We start from the raw sequence: 21,314 nt of genomic DNA on the forward strand, positions 1-21,314 counted from the left end.
ATACGAACTAAAAATTAAAATTAATCATCTAATGCAGTTTTTATTGGCACTTTTTGAAGATCTAGAACATTGAAAACATGACTGGAGGCTCCAGAACGACTTAAAGCAACCTGCGATCGACTCAGCATATGAAATTAGGCATACGTAGGTAGGTATCGTACCTAAGGCGAAATTTAGGTATAGCTTTCCAACTTTATTGGGTAAAACTATACCTGAAGGTTCCATTAAAAGAGGGGGTTGAAAATGAGATAGGTATTATAGGTACATATATACCTACCAAATTTCAGCTCTAAACGGTCAATTTAGGCAGAATTTTCATTTCCCCCCTTTTTTGGCTAAAATTTGGTTTTCAAAAATACATTAAAAATTTAGAAATACACTAGGCTTCTGAAATGTCTGCTGATGGCGTATTTTACATGCTCTTTCGGTTTACTTCTATCCGGTTTAAAACCAAAAAATTTTCTGTCGGATGAGGTAAATCCCTGGTCATGCAGCCCCTTCATTTCTCAAGCCTTCTACAAAATCGAAACCCGCGGCAAAATACCCCCTTCATTCTTCTCTGTCTATGCCTCTATGGAGTTGAATCTGTTTCGTAAATTGAAGGAATGCAGTGGACTGCTTTTTTGCATTACCTACCTACCTAGGTTTTGATTTGAAATCATGCATTCTCTTCCTGTTTCAACCCTTTTGCGTTTTCAAGAATAGGTAGGTCATGCGTTTGGCTACCTACTTGAAATTTTTCGATTTTAGGCAACTAGGCTACTAGACACTACCTGTTGACAAAATTTGAGGCATCGCACCTGTCCCAAAACACCTAAAAGAAGTCCACAGATGCCATACCTATATCTATATCTATACTATCTAGGCAGATAGGCACAAGCGTCTTCAAACTTTTTGAGCAGGGAAAATTCGACCAAAAATCAAGAGGACTAAAGAGAAGATAATTCGGATAATTTGCATTGATATTTGGGTAATTTGTAAAAGAATAGCGTGTGAAATGTTAGCATGACATACGATTATGTATGAGTCTGAAGACAAGGAGGCGTCAAATATGAAACCGTCCACATTATTAACGCCATGTTGTTTTAAAGCGCGGAGGCGTGGCGAAAAAAACGAATTTACGGTTGGTCGTAAATGATAGTTAAACCTCGGGTATGCCACCGAATTAGGGAAGGGGTCAGCAAAGAAAATGCAATTACCCGCTATATGGTCTGTCTAGAATTAAACGAGCGAGTCTGTTTTGAACTGATTGTATCAGTATGAACCGTATCAAAAAGTCTAACGCTTCGTTTGCTTTTATAACGGTTTATTATTGAACGTATGAATGCGTGTGCGTGTGCATAAATGTTTATTTTGTTGTGCATTTAATTTGGTGTGGCAATTGGATACCTAATTTTTATTGTTGAAGTTGCGACGGTTTCCTGGACCCAACTATGGATACGGGTAAGTTCCGCTGAATTTGCAACCGATCATTCTACTTATGCGCCAATTTAACCTAAGCCTATATATACGCGCAGGTGCCATGATCCATGAATGAATACTTATTCATCATTCATGCACTCATGCGGATCATTTTAATTGTTTTTTAATCCAATTTTTCATCTCGGAGAAATATACCTATACCTATACCTATATTGAGTACAGAGCGATTACATTTTTAAGTATGTGCGATTCAGTGAAAAGTAGGCAGAATTCAAATAATTGGTAAATTAACGTCGTCATTTTGTCGAGAACGTTTTCAATTAGATTGATATCTATGTACCTCTATACCTACCTATTGATTTCGTATTTATCTCGTATCAGTAATGACTCAAACTCAAAAAAAAACATAACACCTTCATGATGCAATCACTAATTATACTCAGGCTTTTAATGATGATGATGTAATTTCTCATTCAAAAAATTAGTTAACGTTTATAGGTACCTAAATCACTACACAAATTATAGACACAGCATCACAAAATTTGGAGCGAATTTTTGGAATTCATTCACTTCTATCTACCTATCAACACAATCATGAAAAAAAAGCTAATAACGCATGTACCAGTATCTATATGTACCGAATTTCAATTTTGATTTGTCATCTCCCCAGATGGGTAACCTTATCTATACTTTCTTAAAGAGAATTTTGTGATTTACGAAATCAGATTAGGTATATGGAACTTCGGAACAATATGTTTTTGTTTATGAGCTTCGGACATTCAAAACTAGGTTCTCACTTTATTGTAAAAGCATAAATTTATAGGTACAGATTCATCACGATCCTCTTTGTTTTCGTTTCCTTGAAATCATGTGTATCTACTTATGTCTTGAAATACGTACCTAACTTATATTCTCACATAGATAAGAACCTATTACCTACATAAAAAGCAAGGAATAAAGTTTTCTATTATATTCATCTGAATATCAGTTTTTCATTGTAAATTGAAATTTTTCTCAGTTTTATAAATTTTAAAATTTTCCTCGCACGGCTTTAAAAAATTATGGATTTTCATAAGCTTATTTTTTTTTAATTGAAATTTTCTGAGGTATCTAGTATCTACGTGAGTACCTACCTATGTATGAAAAATCATTTTGAATGTTGATTTTTTTTTTCGAAGAAGTCACTTGAATTGTCATAATGAAAATTTCTTGGAATTGGACAAACATATCTACGTAGGTATCCAGTTACGAGTATATATTTGTACCTGCCTTTCTAAACAATTGAAACAAGAAAATGTTACTAACTAAGTGGATGTTGAATTTTCAGGGGGGGGATATATTCAAGTATATTCAGCACACTTTTTCTATCTTTCTTTCCTTTTTCAAGAGCAAGCAACACATTTTTAAAACTTTTTAAATTAATTTATTGTGTTGAATTTTTTACAATTTTCTATCTGAAGTGCTTTTAAAAACCCTTTCGAAATTACTCGATTTCTTTGTTCACTTTCGATTACTCTTCACCTCAATTTCCGTGTCAAATGGACTCAATATAGGTATCTACTTGATGAAAAGTCTCAAAAACTTGACTAAAATTAGACACTGTTTGTTTGTTAATTGAGGAAAGCGCACTTGAAGAAGTTCGAATTGATAGAATTTTTCAACTATAAGTACAATTATTTAAAATGTGCTGTTGAATGCGTATTTGATAGGAATTAAATTTTTAGGTTTCTACCTATGCTTTTTAGACATACTCATATTCTCAGCTTCGCTAAGATATACTCGTAGGTTAATTATGTACCTACCATATATTGTGGATATATACCCACCGAGGTTTTTAGTATCTAATACTTAGAAAACTATAGGTAACTTGTATCAAAATTTTTCTTTTGATTTTTCGTTCCTGTGGAAAAAATCTTGGCCATGTTACTGGAAAATGGATCTCAAGCCTGACGCTCGCGCTCTCTGTTCTTCAATTTTAGTCAATCCTAAAAAAAAATCCAATTGCGGCATTGGAAATGTTCCTAATAAGTACATTACATCTTATAAACACAAAATTGAAACACAAAAGAAAGGGAAACGTAGAAAAATGAAGTACCTATTTGTGTAGTATAGATACCATATACTCAATTTTTTAAATATGGGTATAGGTATACAGTTGTAAAATTTGAAAATGAGTTGAGAAATTCAGGTTATTGTTGGGAATTTTCTTTCACTACATCTCTGCTGCGTTCATGTGTAAAATATGGTAGGCTTCAGATATCATTAATTTTTAATGAGGCACGTAGCTATTGGAAAAATTCTAGTAACTTAATGACCATATACTTGATTCAGTAAAAATTGAAAAAAATTACTCACGTTGAGTCGTGTTATTTTTGTTAGCTTATCTGTTTATTTTAAGGAATTTGAAAACGAAATTCCAATTATTATCATTTTTTTTTCAATCATTGACCAAGACGCAGATATAGGTACATAGGTACATAGTGGGTAAATTTGATGATTAATAGTAAACAGATGCTAATTACACAAATATGTAGGTATGATAAGATGAGTATTAGAGGATGGTATTGTATTGCCACTGCGACCCTTTAATATGAAAAAAATGTTACAAAAACTAACCCACTAACTATAAGCTCTTGAAATACGTAAGTCTAAGTTCCTACGTCAACTGATCAGAAAAGGATTCTTAAAGCGAAATTTGAATCATAGAGATGAAAATATAACAGCTGCAGATATCAGTTTACAAGCCCCTTTTTTCTAATTTGAGGTATATTTTTGAAATCTGCAGGATGGAGAGCTAACCGAAAGCCGGTGATTTTTGGGAATTTTTGAAAGCGAAAAGCTAACCAAAGCTTTATGATTGAAAAGCTAAAAGCTAGTATCAAAATGCTTCATTTTTAAGCTTTCTCTGAGCTTTTTTGCATATTTAGGTATCATTTGGTTCATTTTTAGTACCTAACAGTTATGCAATTTTTAGATATTTTTTTCCTGTTTCTAGTTTTTTTTTTTTTTTTGTTGTAGGGACTTTCCCCTCAAATTTTTATCATTTGAAAAACAATTCGAAAAACCGAAAGCTGGAAGCTAAGAGCCAATTGGATTTTTGATAGCTACCTGATAGCATAGCTGCTGCTAGAAAGCTTGATAATTTGGAAAAGCCCAAAGCTAAAGCTAAAGTATTATAAATTTTTTGGAAGCTATAAAAGCTAAAGCCAAAAAATTTATCGTACAGCTTTTCATCTCTGCTTATTTGTCTCCATTTTTTCATTCGTGAACCCAAAAATATTCGATAATTGAGACTGGCTCTCTTTTTGCAGTAGAAGTAATGTACCTACAATCTACATAATATAGTTACCTCATACATTTCTCATTTTCTTTAAAATAAATTTCATAATACTTAGTAGGTACCTATGCATATTGTATGATAGATTTTTAGAAACTTACTGCTTGTTTAGATTACTGATAGGGATTTAAGAAGAAATGAAAATATGCCCTTGATTAATTGATTTAGAACTTTGAGAATTTTGTCAAAAATTTGAGAAAAGTTATTGTACAATAGATTAAGTTGGCCTAGGCATTTTGAAAATAATTTGTTATGTCAAAATTTAAGGTCCCTACTATATGATAAAAGAGATTATTGCGGTGTTTTATAACCTGTGACTTCTTCATTGAAATTTGTGGGGAAAAAATGAAATCTAATAAAATAATCTACACTTAGTTACTCGAGAATTTTTCATCTGCCGACTGATTGTACACAGATCTGGAAACTGTAAAAAATTAATTTCTCTCTCTCTATATAGGTATAATACCTCTCTTTACTTTTCGCTTAGGTAGGTAAAGTCAGTCAGACGCCGTTTTTTCAAGATTTTGTCGCTTCTTGTTCGAATGTCTGAAAGTTCATTTCTGAGTGAACTTATATACCTATACCCATTGATCCAATTTTTGATGGTATTGACTTAGTTGAAATATCCAGCGAGATGCTGGAATTTTTCAACTTTTGATTGACTCTCTTTTTCAATTTTTTTTTTTGTCAATATTGAAAATTTCAAAAAATTTCAAAAAATAGCTCGAGAACTTATAAAAATTTTCAGTTTTTTAAATTTGGCTATTCCAGAGTGTTTTTCCAGTTTCCGAAATGATATCATATCTTTCAAAGTCTTATTGGCATAATTTTTGCGAAATACTTATAGGTTTGTACCTATAGTTATTTTGAGAAGAAAAAATTTTCAAAAAATGAATTTGCGATAAAATCAGCGATTTACGAATTTTTAACCGCTCAGTAATATAGAGGAGAAAAAGTGGCCTGGAAAATAGATTGGTAGGTGCTAGAGTTGAAAAATTCATGATTTTCCGAACTCTAGGGATACCTGCGAAGCGAAAAATTTGTCTAAGGGCCTGTTCACTCAAAATAAAGGTCTCCATTAAATTTGATCGAAATCCTTCGCCTTTTTTTTTCGCAATCCACCATGCAAGTTATCGAAAAAAAGTTGAAATTTCTTAAATATTTTTAAACATTACCAGCTTTTAAATTAGGTACTTATTGTTCCGAAAATAATAGGTAATTGATGAGCTATAACTACCAACCCATATGCAGATTATGGTCTGGTACCTATATTATGCTTACCATACTCGAATGCACCAAAAATGAGATCGCCCATTGATGAAAAAAAGTAAGGGACAAAAACTTCAAACAAAAGAAGGGAATCATCTTGTCGGCAATTCAAAGAAATCAGCGTTTTTTTTTTCTGTGAATTACTCGTTACATAGAACACATCAGCGTACATCTTTGCTATACGTTGTTGGTTACATGAGCTACGAGTATATATGGCATATGCTGGAATCGTCTTCGAGTTAATGATACGTTCACCGCTCGTCGTACTTATTAATTGCGCTATAGGAAGTTACGAAAGCGGCGAGGTTTGTTGTAAGATGAATGAAGCTATGTCGTCAAATTAGACGAACATTATAATAAATGCACATATGAGCAACGAAAACACGAGGGGTATTTTTTTGTCCTCCATTTCCCAAAGTTCAAGCACTCAAATTAGATTTACTCCTAATAACGTTTTTAAATGGGAGTGTTTTTAATTTACCACCACATAAATCTCGAAAACGCGACATAGCTTTCTTTATTAGAAAAGACATGTATATTTAATATGCACACCAGAAGCGTTTAAGATCGTTATACGAATACAATCAGTGGTTACGTATGCATACTTTCTGAAAATTGGCCAAAATTCGTGCAAAATGGTAAACTGTAATTAAGTTGCGCATGAGAGCGTATCATTTGTGTAAATAATTTACTTACGTAAAGAAACTTGGAATTAATTTTTAAAAATACTTATACGTAAAATATTCCGACAAATTACTGTCACAGTTGACGCGAAAAAATAAATTCTAATTTCAAATTGGAGTGCTACATATATATGTACCTACTAGGTAGGTAACACTCGATGTACCTAACAGGTATACAAGTAGATAGGTAATAGGTATCGGTGCGTAAATGGCATTTAAATAGGTTTGCAAAAAGTACCGATGTTTTCACAGCATTTTGCTAAGTAGCATCCAAACCTTGTTACCCACTCGCGATGATTTTAATTCGTCTCGCCGACTACACTTTACAAATAACAAGCAGGGCAGGAAGTTTACACATGATCGAATTTCATAGCCACCGATTCGCTTCGAAGGTACATAAATCTTTATTTTAAAAACAAACAAAGATATGGGCAATTTCTAATAACTAAGTATGTAGCTACCCTGATTGTTTAGAAACGGGTCTTCTTGGGAGATAACCACACAAGCAAGGTGCATAGATGAATAGCCAGCTATACGTTCACATTTTCCTACACAATTTAAAGAAATTTCTAAACGAAGTCATTTTTGTTTTATTTATAAACATAAGAACACCTATAAGATAGGTAGCAATTGCATACATTACATCGTTGTGCACGATACACGCGGTATAGTGTTTATTTATATTCGTTTATAACTAATTAAGCGAAAATTTTAGCATTGTCCGCGCGTCTGCCGAGAACAAAATGTGTTGGGCACGTGCAAAGGTTACATCCGTATTGTATGCGCTTGACAGTGGGACAGATGTTAACGGTTATATAATTGTTAAAAGTCGACCTTTACCGTAGTATTAAGATTTTGAGGTTGGAAGGTTCATTAGTTCAAAATGTTTTCGTTCGGGCATGGCGTCTATACGAGTCATCCTTTTTTCCTTCACGTTAACATAATTTGTTATATGAATCAATCCGTAACTGACAGTTCTGACGGGCATCGAAATTTATTTTACGTGCTGCAGTGATAAACGTAGTGTAACGTTGGATTTGTGCGTGTTTTTTTAATATTGCATATTAATATCTACTTTGAAATTTAGGAACTTCCTATTAGGTATTTAACAACTCCGATTTCCTATTTTCCGGTTTTCTCGTTTTATACCTACCAAGCGCGATTTAGGCTACCTACCTACTTCGGCGGGACAAATTCTTCATTTCTCAAATAGGCCTACGTACCTCTACATCAGCTGAAGAAACTGGGAGCACGTCGATAATCATTTTTTTAATAGTAGATAGATACCTTGTGTATTTTTCTAGAGTAGGAAAGAATTTTATTACTTAATTTTTTTACTTGAAAATTTAGCTAAAACTCAGAATTTTTAAAAGAAAGTATAGGAGTCTTAATTATGAGAGATGAAGACAGCAGATTTATTGATGATTAAAATTGATAAAATAATTCAAGAAAGTGGGAAATGAAAGAAACTATGAAATCAGTGTTAATAACATGTGATTTTTAACTTTCCAAAACTCCTTTTTTTTATATTAGGTAGGTACCTACCTGCTACGCCGTAGCTATACCCGTCCAAAATATCCGCACTCCATCCCTCCAAGTCCCATCCCTCAATATAGGTAATGTCTTTCGAAGAATTTTTTAGAGTTTCAACACCTCGTTAAATGCTAGAATTCTGAAAAAATCGAACAATTTTGTCGTCAAACTATTTTTTCTCTACAAAAATGTTCACTTTCGATTGCTATAATTTTGAATTTCGATTTTTTGAATATTGTGGTATAACATTTGAGCCAACCAAATTACACCAAATTTGAAAACAGTTGAGAAAATACCTATTTTCAAAAAATTAGTTGGGATATTTTGAGCTCCCTCCACTCCTCTCACATATTACGGCCGCAACACGCCGCTTTATTTTGCCTCTCAGAGCAAATGTGGTGCTTTATCTTCGAGGAGGAAAAGGACATTTTTTTTTAGAAGCCTCGGAAACAAGAAAATTCTTCATACAAAATTCTTTCCGGATAAAATTAAATTCTTTCCTTATTAAAGTTCTCCTCCAAAAAAAATTTTCTCACACGAATTACTTGCACAAAAAGTTTAAAAATATACTTACTCTTTTTTGATATACCATACGATCATTTTTTTAATTTTTTCAATAGGTAGTAGGTAAACGTATTGAATATTGATAGCAGGGTGTCTACCAGCTAGCTAGTGAAAGTAGTGAAAGTACCTACCTAGTGAAAAAGTAGTGATTTTGAAAGTCGGTAGTGAAAGTAGTGAAAAAGTAGTGATTTTCAGCAATTCTGCTTAAAAGGTATAGGTATTGAAAAATGAAAAAAAGTGGAAAATCCGGATTTCCACACTACAAAAATTTTGTAGAAGTTGGCTTTTTTAGAACTTGAATTACACATTTTTGAAAGCTTTTGCTCTCGCTTCGCTCGGGCTGTTTGCTCTTCTTTTTCGACATAACAAACGTAGGTATTGTTCAAATTCAAGAAGTGTTCGAAGTTTCAATCAGAAAAATACTCCCTTAGCTCCATAAAAAAAACTTTTTTTTTTTACTTCTTGAAACATGAATTTTTGAAATCTTTATTGGCCTCTCGCTTCACTCGGGCTCGTTTGCTTTTTTATCAAGTTTGAATTGTTTTTAAAAATAATAATTTAAATTTTAAAATTTTGAAGCAAAAAATAAATAAACTTCTTCATTTATTACCCAAGAAAACAACGTTTTTATACACCTCGAAATACTAATTTTCAATAGCTTTTTCGAAAAATTGGTATACTTATCTAGATATTTTTTTCCAAATGTTGTCCAAATTTTCCATTAATTTTTTTTAATTTTTTATTTTGAAAAAATTTTTTTATTCGCCCAATTTCATTAAGTACAGTAACAACAACCTTAAAAAGGTGAAAATAAAATCAAAAATTGAAATGACAAAATTATATTCTCGACATCTGCTTGCTTGGAAAAAATCTTAGGATGTTTGATGACATTGGAAAAGCAAAAAATTGCAATGTAAAATTTTGCCTCGTCCACCCCCTCTCCCTCTTGAAAAATCCCAAGTGTTTAAAAAATGTCCTGCCAAAAAAAAATCTATCATCTTTCATATTTGAAAGAATTTTACTCGCGAAATAGTTGATTTGTTTTTTTGAGGTTATCAAATCATTGAATTGATTTCAAATTGATGAAAACTTGTACTTACTTACTCCAATGCAAAAAATTACAAGTTCAAACAAAAAAAAAAAAAAAAAATGAAAAATTGTTCATATAGGAGGGAGGGGGGGGAAGAGGTTAGAAGAAATATTTTGGAAGGCGTTGATTTTTTTTCTTTTGAAAGGTAGTGAAAAAAAGTAGTGAAAAGGTAATGATTTTCGGCCAAAAAAATTCCGGTAGACACCCTGGATAGGACGAATTTGGCTCTCAAATATTTTTCAAACAATGTAATTATACTTTCAATACGTATGATAAATCATTAGACCCAGTTTTTTGATGTACCATCAAGTTGGAAATGGAGCACAAAAATCAGATTTAACGAATTGGATTTAAACTTCATCCTTGTGGAATGCGTACATTTGTATTTTCTTAGGTCGTCACTTCATTTTTTGTATTCGATTTTTTAATCTCAAATTCTCACCTTCTCACCACGAATTATTTTTTGCAAAAGTGAGAAAATTAGAAAATTTTGGGGTTTGTTGAAATTTGAGTAAACGCATTGAGGTCTGCATGCGATCTAGTTGAGGAGCTCATTGCAAAAATAGCCCTTGTCCAAAATGAAAATAAAAAACAAGCAAGACAAAAAACCACTGTAAAGTCCTGATGAATTGGTATAGTGTATTCAAAGTGATTTTTTTTTTATCAACTTGAGTAATTCCTGTTACTCTCAGAAAAACTTTTAGAGGGCTATCATACTGATGCACCCCTACAATGCAGTGTAGAAAAGAATCTCTGCAATTTTTTTTCAATGTGACAAGGGCAATTTTTACAATGAACTCCTCAGTTCTTTGAAGAAATTTTTAGCCGGGTAGGTAGCAGGATTCGCAGAAATGTTCGGTACCTAGGAAGTCATTTTATGAAAAATTTTTTGACAAAATTTTAAAATTTGACCTATATTTTTAGGGAGTTTTCAAAGACTTACTACCTGGGTATACATCCAATTCATTTTTATATTCACTGATCATAAATAAAAAATTCATTAGTACCCTTGCTAGGTACTCATCTGATGCATCTGTGCAGTCTATTTCTTCCTATATACAGTATTATGCAAATTTATGGATGGGAAAGTCAAAACACCAAACAGCAGTAGGTACCTACCAAATCAATTGCATTTATAGGCTACGTCTAAATTACCTAATAAAAAAAAACCATACGGTATCCTAATTCATCATTATCATTCAAAGTCTATAATAATGTATTTTTCTCGCCAATGCAATTGTATATAGTACTGTAGGTACATATGAAACATTTTATATTTATTTTGTTAGTACAACTTGTCAGCAATACTTCAGCACATTTGTCAAAAACGGCGTACCTAATAATTTCATCATCGAAGAAACCCGCCTTTACAATTCAAACTCGACATTTCATTCCTCTCGCAACTTACGTTCATAATCTATTATCGTCCAGATGCCGCGTGCCTCTATTTCGTGTTTCTTATTCTCATATTTTATACTGCGTGTTCTAACATTGCCATCATCAAAGAGCTCTTACCTAGAGTATGTTGAAAAAAAAATTGAATACGATTGCCAAAACTGCTCACACCTCATTTAAAACAAACAAATCACATATCAACGCCACTTTTAACCCAATGCACATAGGTATTTTTTGTATTAAATTTTGTCAAAATTTTCTTTACTAAAATCTCTTTCCTTTCTCTCTTCTCTTTCCCATTTTTTCAGTTTTTTACATATAAATTACAAGAAATAGGTACTTATAATTATTCTCAAAGAGAGTAATTCAAAAAAAAGTGAGATTTATGCAATACCCAGTTCAATAATTAATTGCCTATGACAATTGCTGATGATTTTCCAATTTTTTTGGGAAGGGGGCATTAATTTAAAAAATGTGATGAAAACAAAAACTTCGAGGTATCATTAGCCCATTAGGTATACCTATTTTAATTGCATTGGAAATCAATTTTCTTCAAAATGGGACCTATTTGTTTTTTCTTTTCTATAAAGTTGATGTTTTGCTCGTTTTTGCATGATAATCGTACAAGACATCATACCTAGCTTACAAACTATCCCACCCAAGAGCACTAAAAGTTATTGCACATGGAATAGCGTAAATCATGAAAGGTGAAGAGAAGGTATTTCTGAAAAATAATGAGAAAGTAGAAGAGGGGGAAAAAATTTAAATTTTTTGAAGAGGTGGACACTGTATCGAGGAAGACGTCAATTTTGTTGCTTCTAAAGTTGGCAAAAGATGCTTCTTTATGACTCAATTTTTTCTCTTATAAGTTACGTAAATTTTCCCTTCGTATATTATTTTTCTATTTTTGTGCTGATTTTTGTGAGAGAACACGTTGTACGTTTGATATTTCTTCGTATACGTAATTTTATGATACCAATTACTGGGTTTGCAGTTTTGTATAGGTATTTTGTCAAAAACATAATTTTTTTGTTTTTACTCGAGTATCTATCTGAACATTTTAGTAGAAGAGACGAGTGAATATCTATGAAATCATCACTATTTCCGAGAAAACATTAATCAATCCAGTTGAATCCGAATAAAATGAATCCCAGTTCTGAAAAAATGTTTATCCAATTGGATCAGCATCATTGCTGGATCAGATTTGGATCCAGCAAGGTTTGGATCAGACTTACCCATAAATTTGGCCTTTTGAAATAATGTTTGTTTGTTTTTATGCCTTTTAAGCATTTTGAAAGTAAATGAACCACTCCCTCCCCTACCCCTATGATTTAATCGTACGGAGTATTTGTAATTATTTAGCTAGAAACTTTTATATATTGTCAATTCACAAACAAAAATAGCACTATTTTCAAGCAAAACTGCATTATTATGTTTCAGGGACCGAGTTACCAACGCAACAATACGGTGAAGTAAATCAGCTGGGCGGTGTATTCGTAAACGGAAGACCATTGCCAAACGCAGTTCGCTCAAAAATCGTCGAATTGGCTCACTTAGGCATAAGACCCTGCGATATTTCCAGACAACTACGAGTATCACATGGCTGCGTTTCAAAAATATTAGCAAGATACCACGAAACAGGCTCCATCCTACCAGGCGCAATTGGCGGCAGCAAACCTCGAGTAACTACCCCTAAAGTTGTATCGTATATTAAAAAATTGAAACATAAAGATCCCGGTATATTTGCTTGGGAAATACGCGAAAGGCTGTTATCAGATGGTATCTGCGATAAATTCAACGTACCTTCGGTCAGTTCCATTAGTAGAATATTAAGAAATAAAGTTAGAAGTACTGTGTCGCCGCCGATGCAGCACATATACAATTCAATATGTCCTAGTTACGCTTATCCTCCGACGCATCATTCTCCACCACCGACTACCTGCTCAAAAATCATATGCCCGGATACTATAATATCTCCACCTTCGAAATTAGGTAATAGTTGTTGGCCTAGTTCGCATTCTGTTTCCGATATTTTAGGGAATAGCCACAACGGCTTATCCGTTTCTGTTCCACCTACCTTCAAGCATCAAATGCAAAATTCGTGCGAAAGCTCAAATTGTAATTATTATCATATGTATTTAGGACATGCGCCTCCTCCCTACCAGACAACGTGGAACAATCAATAGTCAAAATAGCGACGTGAATTTTCTTTCGTTTACTATTTCTATGATTCATATTATGTGTAAGTAGGTATACTTACCTACTTGACTTCTTTATATTTTGTAAATATTATTTCTTTTTTTCCCTTTCCTTTGTGTATACGCCATACCTCGGCATAATTATTAAACCCTCTGTGTACCTATTTCATTCTGTCTCCAAATCTTGTTTTTACTATTTTGATATAAAATGCGTATTATAAATTAAGTATATAGGTATTGCATTTGCATTTATAACTTATGTATGTATTATAAACATCGTTACAATTTCAGAACTATAATTATCGTAACGTTATTTTTTATCGTCCAATTTGCGATCTTATCGCGTTTAAAGTTGATATTAGGCAAGCCATACACGATTTAACGATACCATCAACCAATTTTTCCAACCAACGTCGATTATATTACACTTGAATTTACCTACTTTTCTCGCAGCATAGAAATTTTTTATGCGTACATCCAAATAAAAAATTGTCGGGTAATAAGGAACCATTCTTAAAAACATATATGTAGATATAGGTGTACCTATGTACCTACTTTCAATATTTTCTTTGGCAACCTATTACCTCAGCAATGCATGATTTTTATGGAATGAAAAATAAACCTGTCTCATTAGTACCTACCGAATTTATTCGTCATATACATAATAATTTTTCTCTCTGAGTGGAAGGGAGGTTACATTTTTACAATTTGAAAGAAGGAGTCTGACGCGTTCTCAGGTCCAAGCTTTCAAGTTTCAATGCTTCATGATGTGGGATGGCAGTGAGAACGAAAAACGATTAAAAAATTGAGGGGGGGGGGGTAAAAATTTCAAATCAATAATGATACCCACCTACTTTGAATGGTGTAACCAAAATTGGTTCAAGTTCTACGAGTAGACCTGCAAATTATTCGAATGAAAGTGAAACATAAAACGATTGCAATTGACAAAACATGCTATTACCACAAAATTTTGCAACTTATAGGTAGGTAGTTTAATTTGTGATAAAATTCGTTCATTGATGTAGGTTCGTGGAATGTACTCCTTCCATTCCCGTTTAGAAATTTTAATGATCTTTTTCCGTAAAGTGTAAATAAACTGAAAAATTCTTAGGTACCTACCTACCTACCTACCTACCTACCCACCTACTTACCTCTTCATAAAAGCACATTTATGGATCTCCAATTTCTTGTTCAGTCATAAGAATGGCTCATGTCTATCTGAGGTTCCAGAAAAAGAAGACCTTCAATGAAATTCAGCTCTGTAATTTTTCTTGGAAACATTTCAAAAAAAATTCTCTCAGGAAAAATTAAAAAGATTGATCGCAAATATACTACACTTTACACGTACGAAACAAACTCATGTGTTCTATAATTTCGTTTTTCTCAATTTCTTTTGCAAGACTCGTAGTTTTTCTCAAAAAAATTTTTTTTCATTTTTAGTAAAAACGAAGGATTGTATGACAAAAATGGCAAGAAACAGAAATGTAGAGAATAAAATCCTATAAGAAAAGTTATTATTTTCTTTTGAGAGGTTTTACATCTGTCGAGATTATTTTGTGTTTGTGATGAAAAAACTGAATTTGTTTCAGTTTTGCCGAAACGAAAATCTATTTAAGAAAAAAATAGATCGGGGGTTTCATAGGCAAAATGTAGGGAGAAAAATCGTCTTCGGAGAATAAAACTTCTCATCCTTCTGTAGTTTTTTTCCTGGGGGCCTTTTATTGCCAAGATATTTTGATCAAGTTCTCAAAATCTCTACTTCATTCGCGAGTCACCCTGCAAGATGGAAAAGTGTGCATTCTAAAATTTATGTACGTACCTAAGTATTTAGAGAAGAAGGTCCCTCCACTTCCTTAACTCCTGAATGTGTCCTAAATGTCACGGAAATCGTGTGAAATACCTTCAAAATCGAATGAAACTGGATTTAAATGATTTGAATGGTTACAATATTTATTTATACGAGTAATTAAAAGTTTTTAGAAACCACTATTTAAAGCCTACCTACAATGAAGAGTGAAAATTTCTTTTAGTAGGTAAGTAAGTAGGTAGGTAAGTACTACTAAAATTTTTTTTAAAAATCGTCCATTGTGTACTTTCTTTCATCTAAATTAGGCCCAACTCACACATTCGGATGATGGTTTTCATTCGCCTATCACTGACGTGAATATTTTTTGAATTTTTATTGAGTAATCCATCGTCTCTATTCGTTTATCCGAGCACTTGGAATGTTATAGTACAAAATATTTTATTTATGCATAGGAAACGATTGATCTATACATTTAAATACAATTAAGTATACATCAATGTACCTACCTACTTAATTACCTTTATGATTACCTGATTTTATTTGTAATAGTTTAATGCAAATTATAATGCGAATGATGTGATTCAGTGTGTACAAATTAATTAATAAATTTTCATTTGTTGCCGCAAACGTTGTTATCAGACTGAATTTTTATTTCGTATTTATATTGAGTAAATCAAAGAAAAAGAGTCATAATTAAGCTGAATTTTTATTTCGTATTTATTTTGAGTAAATCAAAGAAAAAGAGTCATAATTAAGTTGGTAAATAGATAGGTATAGGTCTACTGGTGGAATTTAAAAAATGATGAGAATGAATTGCAAACTTCGTAATGTGCAAAATTAATTTTGACAACCAGTGGGAGGGAAGGAGCTATTGATCTAAGTATTGTACAAAAAACAGCTTATGATAAAATGGAAAAATAAATTTAAAATTAAAACTTTTTTTTGGTACCTATCTATAGTTGGTTTGTAGGTATAGTTAAATTCTTCTGGAAGGGTGTGAAATTACAACATTTTCTGTGATTGAAATTCTCGAATAAAAAAGTCATCCGGAAACGAATGAATATTGAAAAGATGAAATTCTCGTAATTGGTATAGCGGTAAGTGTGGTACAATTTTTACTCTATTTAGCAGTAATTTAATTAATATTATATTACGAATATTTCATATCTATTCTGGAGTTCACATCCGGCTTGCTAGTCGCTACCATAAATGAATTGATCGAATAAAGATAATGTGACGTAAAAACTAATTAAATGTCTAATTAGCTGTTTAATTACTTGTAAATAATTATGTAAATTATATTAAGTAAGAAATGCTTAAACGATGTATGTTTATCTGCGTAACAAATTAACTTTATTCGTGTTTCAATGTGATCTATTTATACGATCGATTGATAACGACGAAGCGAACAGTATTATAGGTACTATAAATTTTCAAGCGTTTTTTTAGCGCTTATTCGATTTGGTTAAAGTGTGAAGTTTGGCCATTCTCGCTCCTATAGCGTCACTAAATATACTTACTTACGTATAAATACGTAATATTACCTACGTATCTGCTCGTTTCAAAGCATACTTTTCAAGATAAGTAGGTATAGGTATTTTTTTTTATCGCGCCACAATGATGGTTGCAGACTTTTTTTTCTCGAAAAATTGTCTAAAAAATATGCAGAATAATAGGCAACGAACTAAATTATGTATATGTAAGTTGGTATACTACAGTAAGTTGAATAGGTAACTAAAGGAAAACAATAGGTAGGTAGAGGTACCTAGTTTAGGGGTACAGGGTGCGCAGAAATATCGAGTAGGTAGAGGTACCCTGAAGCTGAAGAAAGTTTTTTGTTACAAATATAGGTTGACAACATGAAATACCTGCGTAGATGCGTTATGATTGGTGAGATGTTATCACCTCAGTCCAACAACCAATCATGTGTTATCATTATTATCATTCACTGTTCACTGTGACCACCGAAACATTTAGTAGGAAACTTTTTTAGAGGTATCTAACTCGATATTTTTGCGCACTCTGTAGATAAGTTGGTAAGCGGTGCAAATATAAAACAATCCTGTTGTACATATTTTTTCTCGGTTTTATTGAAATAATATAATATGATGTATCTACCCACTTGGTAAATAATTGAGTCTTCTTGAAAAAATGAGTAGTTCTATAAACATACTTATCCCATGCGAACTAGCTAGTTCGATAAGTTTCTATTTATTAATTTATTTTTTTTTTTACGAGAGGGATTTTCAACCCACATATCTCTAGTACCTACATCAGGCTGAACAACAAAAATAAAATCGTTAACTTCTTATGTATTGATATTTATTAATGTACCTAAGTTACATTAGATTGGCATATTTTTAGATCAGGAGGTCAATCATTACCCAGCCTCTATGAACGTATATACATAAATTTTTTACTGACGACATTGAACGCAATATTGCCCCATTTTACTTATCCTAAAACAATAAAAAGTGTTAAGTAAAACCATTGTTAAATTACTGGTTTACACGCTTTTTTCAATTATTCGAATTAATAAAATCTAGAAAAAACAATTGTAACAGAAAATCTTAATTAGCTCGAAAGTTAATTATGCATAGCATGCTAAAACAGTTCACGCTCTACCTTTACGGTGCAATCAAAAGTGTAATAAAATATGATCTTAAAATTGTTATTTAAAAAGAAAGAAAAAAGTGAATTACGATACAAAGCAAAATTTATAGGAAATAAAAACACGAAAAAAAAATAGATACGGTAAGTTTATGGAGAAAATCATCTTTTTGTTCTCGTAAACAAATAAAAAGATGTGATATACTCGTATCTATACCTGTTGAATGTATCTACAATATTAGAGGCGTCTCTATATTTATCAGCAACAATTTGATTGGGTGAAGATATTTTTTCATGGGATACTCAGATAAGTATCTCATTTTACCGCAATCATTCTCAAATACCTACCTGTAATAAACGATATTCGCCGATCACCGATGTAAAAAGCATTAGTAGGTATAGCATCATTCTAAGCTATCGTATTTACGAAAGAGTACTCAGTCATACATATTGATTAGGTAATGGAAATAGGGAGAATAACAGACCAAAAAAACATAATCTAAGGCTCATTTAAAAAATGGAATATTATGAGTCGACTCTTACCAATTTGAGAATTCTTAGTTCGAATATCAATTTATTTTTCATAGTCGACCTCTCAAATGCCCTGATTATTTATTTCAAAAAAAGAGAGCTGCTGGAGAAAGCTGTACAAGAAAGTGGATGTTTGAATTTTGTAGGTACGAGTATGTATCCCATTCTGGAATTGTTTCGCCAAAAAGAGAATAAAAAGGGATCATCGCTGTAAATTTTTTCAAATTTTAAAATGATTCAAAAATTTTGAAAGCGGAAATTAGTTCAAAATTCAAGTATACATAGTCTCAAGATATGAGTTTCCAAAGTTTGGCAGTTGAGTAGGTAAGTTATAGGAAACCACAATTACACAAAAGTCACGAGACACTCTCAGGAAGGTTCGGACCAAAAATCGTGATCATTTTACCACACCATTGAAGTAGCTCGTGAAAATATAGGTCTATAATTTGAGCAGAATTGAAACTGAGTTGGGATGATAATAATATAAGAATGGGTACCTACTTCCTACCCAACTAAAAGATTGTATATTTGACATAAGTGAGATTTTTTAAAAAAATGGTCAAGACTCAAGAGAAAAAAAATCGTATTTGAGTTTACGCTTCAAAATTGCCAATAATCTTCTAAGTTAATTGGAGTTTAAAATGAGTTGAATTAGCTAACATTTTTTCTTAAATTATCTCAATTTACGCTACAAAAAATGTCTATAACTAATAATGATGAAAGTTTGTGAAAAAGAGACAATTTTCTTCATGTAAGGCTCTTGATATGGCAGTTTCACTAGATGTTTTTAGATGATTCAATTCACGTGCGGTGAGCCAGTGAACTTTCTTTGAATATTAGATACTTAATAACTTAAATGAAGGTTGATAAAAATATCAAAAAAATGAAAAAAAGGGGGAAATCCTATATTTACTTTGAATTCTTCAACTACGATTGAGAAATATCAATTTGATGAATTTTTGAAACTAAAAAGTTGACTTGTTTTTGAATCAAAGAAAGTTATCTCTCCTTAAATCTCAATCAACTTCATAAGAGAGATAGATAATAGGTACCTACCCTGTATCCAAGTCGAGTAGAAACCACAACTCGATCACCGATGGGCTTTCGCATGTGAAACGGAAACGACGTATCGTGGTCATTTTCCTGCTTGTGTGGTACTTGGCCAAAAAATCGTTTCATTTCCAAATAAAACAAAAACTGCCACACCTATCACGTTTTATAAAGAAAACACATGTCTTGTAGTGAAATCACATATAAACGTATAGTTTGAGAAAATAATAAGGGAGTTTCATTTAATAACGTATAAATGTCAACTTTTTAGTTCGGAGCTAAAAATAAACCTTAAAACGTTTTATAAATAAGCTCATCATTGCTCGAGTGACTTGACAGTACTTGGGACATTTCCTGCAGTTTTTTTTTTCTCTCTCAACTAAGGAGGTCTTCAAGTGTATTATCACGAAATTGCAATGGACGTCTCAAATTTTTCACTTTCAGTTAGCAGTTTTTTAAACAGCTGAGAAAAAATGAGAGAAAAGTTTGTAGTACGTTGGTACTTGGTAGGTGGATTAAAGAAAACAAAATATTCAACTTTCGTCAAAGTAGAATGTATACAATTTCAACGTAAACTGAAGAATGTTCGGCGAAAATCGCCTATTTTTAAAATTTAAAAATGTTATTGATGCCTATTTCATGAAAATCTGATTTTTTTTTAATTCATTGCCTTTGGTTTAGGTTTAATACAATAATAGCAAAAACATAGGTAGGTACCTACTTATAATAAAAACAACAAAACTTCTCGAGTCAAACGAATATTGTTCGACCGTATCCCTTTTTCTTTTTTTAAAAAGATTTTTTAGGCTACAAAGCAGGTACCCTTGTACAGGCGCATATTTATAATTACAACACAGCAAAGTAGTGTCACGCAGTCGTATAAATTTTATTAAAATCCTTACGTTGTTCATTTGTAAGTTGCGAAGTGGTAACAAATAATTGGAAACACTCAGTTTCCTATTTCAAAGGATCCGCTTTTTAACTTAATTAACAACCACCCCGTGTCTTAATTCGTATTTCAAACATTTAGCCGACTACATCGTTAACAGAAACGCTTAAAAACCAGCTATTGAAAGAAAAACCTTGCGAGTAGCATTTTTAAAGAAAGTCGGTGTTTTTAATGTTTTTATGTTGTTCGGCAAAAGTGTCAATAATAAAGATACGCCGGGAGTCATTTTTGGGGATATGTTTGTTTTGAACGGTCGTAAATAATAATTTTGCGGGAAAAAAAAGTAGTTAAATATTAGTGATTTGGACCGTATGTGGGCATTAAAATTTGTCCTGACTGAACACGTTTTCTTTACGATTTTTTTTTTACCTGCTAAAGCTAATATATCAGTCAAAAGATTTAATAAATATCACGATTTGATAAAATATTAGCAAGCATGTATATGCGATTATTCGGTTGAGTAAACTGTAGTTTTAATAGGTAAGTATACATTGTAGGATTGCTGGAGAAAAATTGCAAATCCTTTCGAGATTCTGGAATGACCAAAATGTACCATACTTATAGCTTATCTAGGTAATTTCGATGTTGCATGATTGAATTTTTTATCCAACTTGATTATTTTTACTAGGCAGTTTTAAATGCAAAATGAGCATGGAAATACCATTTTGGAAACTTTAAAATTCAAATTCTCTGGGATTTAAATTTTTTTATGGGACATCTGAAATTTTCAATTGTAGGTACCTACTCTGTATACTGTATAGGTCTTCTATATTTTGAAACAATGAGTTTGAACCCAAATATAGGTGCTCGAATAGTGAGTAAATATGAACTTGAATGTTTAAAATAGTTCCCTACTTGTACTTTTAATACCTAAAA

General features: G+C 32.2%; 1 protein-coding gene across 1 annotated transcript; it reads left to right on the plus strand.

Moving 5' to 3' along the window:
* The first annotated feature begins 1,197 nt into the window (after nucleotides 1-1,197).
* LOC135839752 (paired box protein Pax-1-like) lies at nucleotides 1,198-15,925 on the plus strand. The gene is made up of 2 exons (XM_065355932.1): nucleotides 1,198-1,443; nucleotides 12,734-15,925. The coding sequence occupies exons 1-2, from the start codon at nucleotides 1,434-1,436 to the stop codon at nucleotides 13,477-13,479; spliced, it is 756 nt and encodes a 251-aa protein (XP_065212004.1). The 5' UTR covers nucleotides 1,198-1,433; the 3' UTR covers nucleotides 13,480-15,925.
* The last annotated feature ends 5,389 nt before the right edge of the window (nucleotides 15,926-21,314 follow it).

Source organism: Planococcus citri, chromosome 3 (genome assembly GCF_950023065.1).
Source record: "Planococcus citri chromosome 3, ihPlaCitr1.1, whole genome shotgun sequence".
Classification (NCBI taxonomy): Eukaryota; Metazoa; Arthropoda; class Insecta; order Hemiptera; family Pseudococcidae; genus Planococcus; species Planococcus citri.